The sequence below is a fragment of the Peromyscus leucopus genome, chromosome 12 (assembly GCF_004664715.2).
Source record: "Peromyscus leucopus breed LL Stock chromosome 12, UCI_PerLeu_2.1, whole genome shotgun sequence".
NCBI classification, from domain to species: Eukaryota; Metazoa; Chordata; class Mammalia; order Rodentia; family Cricetidae; genus Peromyscus; species Peromyscus leucopus.
The window spans coordinates 38169903-38180978 of NC_051073.1; the positions used below are offsets into that span (position 1 = coordinate 38169903).

At 35.7% G+C, this 11076-nt stretch overlaps 1 protein-coding gene across 1 annotated transcript; it reads right to left on the reverse strand.

The window, feature by feature from the left end:
• Positions 1-451: 451 nt before the first annotated feature.
• Positions 452-1369, reverse strand: LOC114700023 (olfactory receptor 5AC1-like). The gene has a single exon (XM_028879440.1). It carries the CDS (start codon positions 1367-1369, stop codon positions 452-454), a length of 918 nt encoding a protein of 305 aa, XP_028735273.1.
• Positions 1370-11076: the final 9707 nt, after the last annotated feature.

The following is an 11076-nucleotide window of genomic DNA, read 5'->3' on the forward strand; positions in this document are numbered from 1 at the left end:
TGTGTGGGAGGATGGGAGGGGACAGTGGGTGATACTTATGATCATGTGCAATGCATACATTTATAAAACAAAAAATAAATAAATGAAAAATAGAAATTGAATCCATACATTTGGAGTTTTGTTTCAATAATATACAAACACATCTATTAGGAAAATAAGAATTAATTAATTATATGAAGACAGTAACTTGTGGACAATTTATGTTCTGCGAGGGTGAATTCAAAAACAATTTATACTCTACCTTTCTTGAAAGGCTTCACTATTTTATAATAATAATAATAATAATAATAATAATAATAATAATACAAGCTTCTTAGTCTACATTTTATTGCCTTACTTAACATTATGTAAAACAAAATCCCTATTATGTACAAATACAGGGCCAAATATTATGACAAACTTAACAGAGAATCTGGTCATAGAAAACATCTTAAGTTTTCAGAACTAGTCATCATTTTGTGAGTTTTCTCAAGGCATCTAAAACTTCTTTATTTCTTAGGCTGTATATAAAGGGGTTTAGCAGAGGAATGATAACGGTGTAGAACAATGAGTACATTTTTCCCTGGTAATTGTCTGTGTCAGATCCAGAGAGCACATATATGACAAAGAGGGTGCCATAGAACAAAGAGACGGATGCCAGATGGGCACTGCAGGTAGAAAAGGCTTTGCTTCTGCCCTTCTCGGACTTTGTTTTCAGGATGGCAAAGAGCACACGGATATAAGAAACTATAATGCTCATAAAAGTACTCACTTGTATAAAAATAGCAAAAATGAAAATGATCAATGCATTAATGGATGGGTCAGTGCAAGAAATTGTATAAAGTGGCAAGACATCACAGTAGAAATTATCTATTATGTTGGAACTACAAAACGTTAACCTAAATAACATTCCTACATGAAGCAAGCCATGTAGAAGTCCAATTAGATATGACACACTTATGAACTGAACACAGAGTCTCTTGGACATCACCACTAGATAGAGCAGAGGGTTGCATATGGCTACATAGCGGTCATAGGCCATTGCTACCAGGAGGAAACATTCCGCAGTTGCACTTGTACAAAAAAAATAAAATTGGGAGAAACACTCACCCAGGGATATCATGTCATTCTTATTTAAAAATTTGATAAGTATCTTTGGAGTCACAGAGGATGAAGTACAGGCATCAGCAAAGGCTAAATTCCCAAGGAAAAGGTACATGGGAGTGTGAAGGTGGGGATCCTTCCAGATGAGAAAGATTAAGCCAAGGTTGCCCACCATGGTGGTGACATAGATGAAGAAGAACACCAGGAACAGGGGGACTTGCAGCTCTGGACGATCTGTTATTCCTCTGAGAACAAACTCAGTCAGCAGCGTCCTGTTTCCTTCCATCACACCTCCTCAGGCTGCTCACTGCAAGAAGGGAGGAGATTTTTAAAAATGTAACTAAGACTCAGTAAGAACAGGACTAGTTTGAGACCACTTTCCTGTGCTTCAGATACTCCGCAATCAACAGATAGGAATGTGTCATATGTCTGCTTTTTAAACATGCCGGGAACACAAAATATTTTCTGAATATTTTTAATGTATAAACTTTCATCATCCAATTATCTGAAATATGAATGAGACCAGAGACACTAATTTACCTTGTCTCATGAATATGTGAATCCATTATAAATTGTGTATTTCAGGCTTATACTAAAATGTTTTAAAAAGACACTAGCTCAATTTGAAAAAATTTTCCATTTTCCATAAGATTTAATATTTTACTATTAATAAATAATTAGCATACAAAGTGACAGTTATATAGCGTCATTGTCATTCTATTGTATTCTATACTTTGAAAATACACCCAAGAGCTTCTCCCATTTCCTTCCTCTTTTCTAATCTTCTTTCTTCTTCTAGGTGATATCCTTTCTACTTTCATTTTATATATACACATCAGTCTTTCAAAAGTTTTATATGGTAAGGATACTTAATATGTCTTTGGTATTACATATGCACATAATTCTTTCATGTTAACATATTCATAGCCAAGTAATAAATCTTATTTCTGCTTTTTTCTGCTCTTTACACCATCATAGCTTTCTAGTAGACCTTTGTATTTTTTCTCACACAATTAGGGGAAAAAATGAGTTATTTCCTTTCAATTTCATGAGTGAAAATTTCAAAGTGAAATCAGAATGTAACATCACACACACACACACACACACACACACACACACACACACACACACACAAAACACAGTAAAAAGAAAAGCTAATGTTTTCAATAACTGGATTTTGTTTAAGTGCTGAAGTTTGCAATGTATACAAACAGAAACAGCGAGTTGGAAAGAAATATAGGAAATGGGAAAATGGCTTAGTGGTTAAGAGCACTAGCTGCTATTCCAAAGGATCCTGGTTCAGTTCCCAGCACCTTCATAATGTCTCACAACTATACTTAAGTCCAGTTTTAGAGGATCTGACACTCTCCTCAGGCCTCTGAGGGCAGGGAGCACTCTCATATGGTGCACAGACCTCCAGTAGGCAAAACGCCCAAATACATAAAAAATAAATTAAATTTATTTTTTTTAAATGAAAATCCTTCCCTTTTTAATTTGCTTCTCATCAGGCATTTGAACACAGAAACTAGAAAAGTCACTAAGGTTGTGAGCCAAGCTGCACACACAATGGAGAGCCTATGCACAGACTACTTTGGGAAGGTGCTCCCAGGGGATGCAATGTATGAGTTTGCACAGATGATCCTTGTGAAAACCCAAACCTCTGATGTCTCTTCTTGGTGTTAGGATGTCCACTTTCACAGTTCATTACCAAGTAGCTTAAAAAAAGAAAGAAAGAAAGAAAAAGAAAGAAGGAAAAAAGTCATGTGATCAAATTCAGAAACAAATTGATGACTATATACATAATAGACAAACAAAAAAACCCCCAAAGATCCACATGTATCCATGAATGCAATATGTCAGCAAGTGAAGATAGTTCCAGAGAAACCAAGGAGGAGGCAATTTGAGACACCACCACCACTTTGCATTTCTGTAATGCCAACATATGTAGAATCCTGGACACAAAATGTTTGTGTATACACAGAACTGCATTGGTAAACTAAAAGAGGAACAGGTCAACTGTCCACAGAAGGCATGAATGTCTAAACAATAGATAGTCATGGGTTGTTATAAGACCCAACAAATAGGCTTGCACCAATCCATATTTTTCATTTTTTCCTTACCATTTTATTATGGATTTAACGAAAATCCTCATGCTCATATCTGTGGTCTCCTGAAAGTAATTTTCCAAGAATCAACATAACAAACAAAAAAAATGGAGAATCATTAGAATATAGAGTTAAATAAAAAGCATGTTGACTAAGAATAATCTTAAGAATTAAAAATATGGAGAACTTGAATGTTACATTGAAAGCTATTTAGGGACTCTTTCATTTAAATAGAGACACTACTCTGGGAAATATTTCCTTCTCTGTCCTTACTGGGAATAGAGAAAAGAAATTCTGTTTATTAGTTTTATTAGGCTTGTAAAGACATTAATGAAAGCTGATACATTTGAAGTAAATGCAAACATCTGATCTCCAAAAGTCATAAGAATATACTTGTTATATGCCAAAAAACTTACTAATGTAAATGATGTTCCAGAGTGGTGGGCTCTTCCTTTCTTTATGATTCCAGGATTGCTTATGTGAACCAAGAACCAGGTGAGGAAGCAGGCAGATAGTGCCTGGATGTCACACACCTCTGAGAAATTTAACTAAGATTCTAGAATATTTTCAAAATAAAATTCATTTAAACATAACTGAATTTTTGACAGATTGGTTTTTATAACATTATCTAAATTAAGGATATAGAACCTAAATTTTCAGAACATGTGAGTCCACTTTTGACTTAGTATTATTTATATACAAGTTTATGAAGTTTGGTTTAAAGTTTCACTATAATGTACTAGGTGTTCTATGATGGAGTTCCCCTCAGAAGTCAATAAAGCTAAACTCCCCACTTTTGTTAATAAGAAGCATATTTAGAGGCTACCTGCACGGACTTCACAAAACCTCATGACGGAGATCAAATCTTTCATCCACAAACAGGTAACTGTCAATCCAGAGGGAGTTAGCTCTTTCAGTGGAATTGCTTTGTGTTCTATTTATTAGATAAATGTCCTGAAAAGTATTTCCCTGTATATTGGCAAATATGTTTGTGAAAGCCTTCCTATTTGATGCATGTATCACTTAACTTTTTTTAATGAAAGGGAAATAAAATATCTCCTACCTGGGGATGTAAGAAAAATATCCTTTTGAAGAATACTTTAAGTGAAGGAACAAGGATATCAAGAATTGTTCTTTCCATGTCAATTTTCCTTAAGATACAGAGTTTGGAGAGAATGATATTTATTTCTTTCTATCTTCAATCCTATTTGTGAGATGAACACTGAAACTCCCTAAATGCTGACAAAAACTCCCAGTAGGATACATCCAATCTGTTGGGCGTTGTTCACTAATCAGCAGAACAAATGTAGTATTGCTATTATAACTGTCCTTACATATGCTCCATTTCTTTCAAAAACTGAAGATATCAATTATAAGTCAAATGAAATGTTTAATCTATCCATATTCTTTAAATGATATAACAGATATTTTATCTAAATTTATTTCTAAGCAACAACAATCCTGTACTGCATTGGAAAAATATTTTCTTCCTTTTTATTAAATTTTTCATTTATTTTACATACCAACCACAGTTTCCCCTTCTTCCTCTCTTCCAATTTCCACCCCCATTTCACATGTACCCCACAATCCACCCCTCCTCTTTCCAGCAAGGTAAAAACTTCACATGGGAGTCAGTAAAGCATGGTGTATCAAATTGAGGCAGGACCAAGCTCCTCTCTATGCATCAAGGCTAGAAAGGCATCCTAATATGTGGATTAGGTTCCAAAAATCTCATGTGCCAGGGACAGGTCCTGGTCCCTCTTCTAGGGGTCCCACAAAGAGACCAAGCTACACAACTGTCATCCACATGCAGGAGCCTAAAGCAGTCCCATGAAGGCTCTTTAGCTATCAATCTGGAGTCCTTGAGTGTCACAGGCCATGACATAAAAATAACAGATGGCAATTAATAATTTAACTGTCCACCCACCAGGTGAAAGACTCTCTGATGGACAAACCTTGTCAAGCAAGGCTTATAGAACCACACACTCTGACAACTTGATGCTACTATCTGTAAGTTTTCTCATGTGCCACTACATATCTTCCCTAGAAAATAGTATGGGTATTTCCCCACTGCCTGTGTTTTTAACTTGTGTATATATTCCATCTTCTGGGCACCCATATAACTGTTGATGGTCAGGAAGATGATTTTTCTTAAGCTGTACAATTTTGATGAATATAAATAATGCTAGAATATTTTTCAAAGCTCACACTGACATAGGAATGTAACAATATTCTCAGTTACAAGACAGCTTTTTATACCATTATTTAAATTAAGAACTAGAGAAAATTCAAAGTAAACTAGTTGCCTCTGCAAATGAATGCAAAAGGACTAGTTCCCAGGTGTCTAATTGTGGAACCAAGGTCAGGCATGAAACAATTTTATTGCCAGTTTTTCACTTGTAAAAGCCTGGCTGATAACATTAAAGACACAATTCCTTGCAGCAACTGACTCTCTGCACATACTCCTAACCTCATTTTTATGATACAAGACTCAAGCTTCAGCTAAACAATAAACACCTGAAATTCAATGTCATTTTCTGTTGGGGAATGCTTACTACTCAGAGCTATGTGCTTGCTCTTCAGACTGAATATCAGGGAACCTGGTTGATAGCAGAGAGTTTTCATGGTTACTCACCATGCCTGGTTAGGCAAACATCACTAGCCTGAAAGAAACTGTGTGATTTCTCATGGCTCTGTTTCTTATTGTTATTCAAGAAATGCTATGTGATCCTGACAATCTAACTCATATATTGTCTAGAGTTTTCTGTTGAGGAGGGAGGTAGAAAGCTGTGTAGAAGAGAGATGTGGAAATGGGTAGAAAAGAGACATAGCAATGTGGAGAGATATGTAGGTGTCTGGAGACAGATTTTCAGAGTTTTTTTTTTAAGATGAAGTAAAAGAGAACATCACCAGCAGAAAGCATGTGCTTCTTTCCTTCCTTACCCCTAAGATAGAAAATGTCAGTCCTCACCATTTATGGATTTTTGCATACTTGGGATGCAGGAGGTGTTATGGGCTATCACATAATCATAACAGATGGCAATTAATAATTCAGGTGTCGATCCATCAGATAAATGACTTTCTGATGGAAGAACCTTGTCAAGCAAGGCTTATGGGATTATAGACTCTGAAAATTGGTTGATTCTGTCTCTAATTTTTCTCATATGCCATTACAATTCTTCCCTAAAAACAGGTATAGGTTTTTCCCCATTGCCTGTGTGTTTATCTTGTATCCATATTTTATCTGCTGGGTACAAATACATCTGTGGATGGTCAGGAAGATGATTTATTTTTAAGCTGCATAATTTTGATTAATAGAATCAATATTAGGTTATTTTTATAGCTCGGATTGACATAGGAAAATGACAATATTTACAGTTACAAAGACAGCCTTTTATATCATTAGCTGATTTAAGACTCAGAGTAAATTCAAAGTAAACTAGTTGCCTCTGCAAATGAATGCAAAAGGACAAGTCCCCAGGTATCTAATTGTGGAACTAAGGTCAGGCATGAAACAATTTTAGTGCCAGTTTTTTACTTGTAAAAGCCTGACTGATAACATTAAAGACACAACTCCTTGCAGCAATTGACTCTCTGCATAGATTCTTAACCTCATTTTTATGATATAGGAATCAAGGTTCAGCCAACTAACTGTTTATTGTTTAGATCCTGAAATTCAATATCACTTTTTGTTGGGGAATGCTGACCCCTAAGAGCTACTTGCATGCTTCAGAGACTGCACATCAGGGGACTTGCTGAGAGTTGCCATGGTTACTCACCATGACCAGTCAGAGACACATCTCTAGCCTGAGAGAAACCGTCTGATTTCTCATGGCTTTGTTTCTTATTGTTTACTCAAGAAAATGCTATGTGATCCTGAAAATCTAACTCATATATTGTCTGGAGTTTTCTGTTGAGGAAAAAGGTCAAGAACTATGTAGAAGAGAAATGTGGAAATGGGTAGAAGAGAGATGTAGTGGGGAGATATCTAGGTGTTTGGAGGCAGAGAGATTTTCAAAGAAGATTTTTCAAGATGAAGCATAAGAGAAAGTTACCATCAGAAAGTGTGAAGTTGAATATTGTTCTTTCAAGGTCTGTAAAGAATTGTATTGGGATTTAATGGGGATTGCACTGAATCTGTAGATTGCTTTTGGTAAAATGGCTATTTTTACCATGTTAATCCTACTGATCCATGAGCATGGGAGATCTTTCCATTTTCTGATCTCTTCTCCAATTTCTTTCTTCAAAGACTTAAGTCATGCAGGTCTTTCACTTTTGGGTTAGAGCTAACCCAAGGTATTTTATATTATTTGTGGTTACTGTAAAGGGTATTGTTTCTCTGGTTTCTTTCTTAGACCATTTATCATTTGTATATAAGAGGGTTACTTATTTTTTTGTGGAGTACAGGTTGTGGAAATATGACCTGATGATTCTCTGGATTTCTTCCTTGTGTGTTGTTATGTCTTCCTTTTCATTTCTGATTTTGTTAATTTGGATATTCTCTCTCTACCTTTTTGTTAGTTTGGATAAGGGTTTGTTTATCTTGTTGATTTTCTCAAAGAACCAACTCTTTTTGTTATTGATTCTTTGTACTGTTCCCATTGTTTCTATTTTATTGATTTCAGCCCTGAGTTTGATTATTTCCTGCCATCTATTTCTCCTGGGTGAGTTTGTTTCTTTTTGTTCTAGAGCTTTCAGGTGTGCTGTTAAGTTTCTAATTTGAGATTTCTCCATGTTCTTTATGTAGGCATTTAGTGTTATGAACTTTCCTCTTAGTACTGCTTTCATAGTGTCCCATAAGTTTGGATATGTTGTGCATTCATTTTCATTGAATTCTAGGAAATCTTTAATTTCTTTCTTTTTTCTTCCTTGACCCATTGGTGATTCAGTTGAGCATCATTCAGTTTCCATGAGTTTGTAGGCTCTGTAATTTATGTTGTTGTTTAATTGTAATTTTAAGTCATAGTGGTCTGATAAAATATAGAAGGTTACTCTGATTTTTTTTTGTATCTGTTGAGATTTGCTTTGTGACCAAATATGTGGTCAGTTTTAGAGAATGTTTCATCGGGTGCTAAGAAGAAGGTATATTTTTTTGTGCTAGGGTGGAATGTTCTGTAGATGTCTATTAAGTATATTTGAGCCATCACATCTGTTAGTTCCCTTATTTCTCTGTTAAGTTTCTGTCTGGAAGACCTTTCCATTGGTGAAAGTGGGGTGTTGAAGTCTCCCACTGATAGTGTCTGGGGCTTGATGTGAGATTTAAGCTTTAGCAATATTTCTTTTACATATGTGGGTGCCCTTGTATTTGGGTCATAAATATTCAGAATTGAGACTTCATCTTGATGGATTTTTCCTATGATGAATATGTAGTGTCCTTCTTGATCTCTTTTGATTTATTATAGTTTGAAGTCTATTATTTTAGATATTGTGACAGCTATACCAGCTTGCATCTTAAGTCCATTTGATTGGAAAGTTTTTCCCCAGCTCTTTACTCTGAGGTAATGTCTGTCTTTGAAGTTGAGGTATGTTTCTTGTATGTGTCAGAAGGAGGGATCTTGTTTTCATATCCATTCTGTTAACCTTTGTCTTTTTGTAGGCAAATTGAGTCCATTGATATTAAGGGGTATTAATGACCAGTGATTGTTAATTCTTGTTATTTTTTTGTGTTTCCCTTCTTTGGGATTTGTTGGTGTGGGATTATGTATTGCCTGTGCTTTTGTGGGTGCATTTAACTTCCTTAGGTTGGAGTTTTCCTTCTAGTTCTTTCTGTAGGGTTGTATTTGTGGATAGGTATTGTTTAAATCTGGTTTTGTCATGGAATATCATATTTACTCTGTCTATGATGATTGAGAGTTTTGCTGGGAATAGTACTCTAGGCTGGCAACCAAGGTCTCTTAGTGTCTGCATAATGTCTGTTCAGGACCTTCTGGCTTTTAGAGTCTCCATTGAGAAGTCAGCTGTTTTTCTGTTGGGTCTGCCTTTATATTTACTTGGCCTTTTTCCTTGCAGCTCTTAATATTCTTTCTTTATTCTGTATGTTTGGTGGTTTGATTATTATGTGGCTAGGGGTCTGTTTTTTTGGGGGAAGTCCAGTCTATTTGGTGATATGTAAGCTTCTTGTTTCTTCATAGGCATTTCCTTCTTTAGGTTGAGAAAGTTTTCTTCTATGATTTGTTGAATATATTTTCTGTGCCTTTGAGCTGGTATTACTGTCCTTCTTCTATCCCTATTATTAGGTTAGGTCTTTTCATGGTGTCTTAGCTTTTCTGGATGTTTTGTGTTATGACTCTTTTGGCTTTAATGTTTTTTTGAGCAACGAATCTGTTTCCTCTATTATATCTTCAACACCAGAGATTTTTCTCTTCCATCTCTTGCATTTTGTTGTTTATGCTTGTATCTTTATTTCCTGTTCATTTACTCAGATTTTCCATTTCTAGCATTCCCTCAGTTTGTGTCTTCTTTATTGCCTCTATTTCAATTTTCAAGTCTTGAACTGTTTCCTTCACCTGTTTGATTGTTTTTTTTTCATTTTCCTTGACTTTATTTAAGAGATTTATTGATTTCTTCCAATTTTTGTTTGTCTTTTCCTTGATTTCTTTAAGGGATTTTTTCATTTCCTCTTTAAATGCCTGTATCATCTTCATAAAGTCATTTTAAAGGTCATTTTCTTCTGCTTCTTCTACATTGGGATGTTCACTTCTTGCTGTTGTAGAACCACTACATTCTGGTGGTGTCATATTCCTCTTTGTATTGTTGAATGTATTCTTGCCCTGACATCTACCCATCTCTTTCTCCAATAGGTACAAGCAGTCTCTGTGTCTTAGGAAGCCATGCTTGGTCCAGTCTGGTTGGGGTAGGAGGGCATAAGTTATGCCCCATGGCTTAGGGCCTAGAAAATGGGGTGACTGGCTTGGAGAATAGTCACTCACCTCTTGGTCCAATCAGAACTGGTGGAGCCCCAAGCCTCCCACTATTAATGTGTGAAATTTGATGTGCAAGTTAAGCTTTAGTAATGTCTCTTTTAAAAATGTGGGTGCCATTGCATTTGGGGCATAGATATTCAGAATTGAGAATTCATCTTGATGGATATTTCCTGTGATGATTATGAAATGTCCTTCTCCATCTTTTTGGTTAATTTTTAGTTTGAAGTCTATTTTGTTAGATATTAGGATAGCTACACTGGCTGGATTCTTAGGTTCATTTTATTGGAAAATTTTTTTCCAACTCTTTACTGCTGTGGGATGTCTTTCTGTATGCTGTGAATACATGTGTTGCTACTATTGGCTAATAAATAAAGCAGCTTTGTCCTATGGCAAGGTAGTTTAGAGGCAGTCATGAAATCTAAGCAGAGATACAGAGAGAAGAATGGCAGAGTTGGGGAGATGCTAGAGTATTATTGTCCAAGAAGCAACATGCAATGGGACTTAGGTAAAGCATGGAACAGATGGTGATAATAGAAATAGAAATGGGTTGAGTTAAGTTATAGGAGCTAGCTAGCAGGAAGTGTGAGCCATAGGCTATACAGTTTGTAATTAACTAAACAAAGATGAAAAAAAAAAAAGGAAAGAGAAATACAGACCGATCTCCCTCATGAAGATTGATGCAAAAATACTCAATAAAATACTGGCAAACAGACTCCAAAAACACATCAAAACAATTATCCACCATGATCAAGTAGGCTTCATCCCAGGGATGCAAGGGTGGTTCAACATACGAAAGTCCGTGAATGTAATACACCATATAAACAAACTCAAAGAAAAAAAAAAACATGATCATCTCACTAGATGCAGAAAAGGCATTTGACAAATTGCAGCACCCCTTCATGATAAAGGTCTTGGAGGGACCAGGAATACAGGAAACATACATAAACATAATAAAAGCAATTTAC

What these genes read in the sequence shown, in the direction of transcription:
- LOC114700023 (XM_028879440.1), bottom strand. Translation starts at nt 1,369, where the DNA reads ATGGAAGGAAACAGGACGCTGCTGACTGAGTTTGTTCTCAGAGGAATA.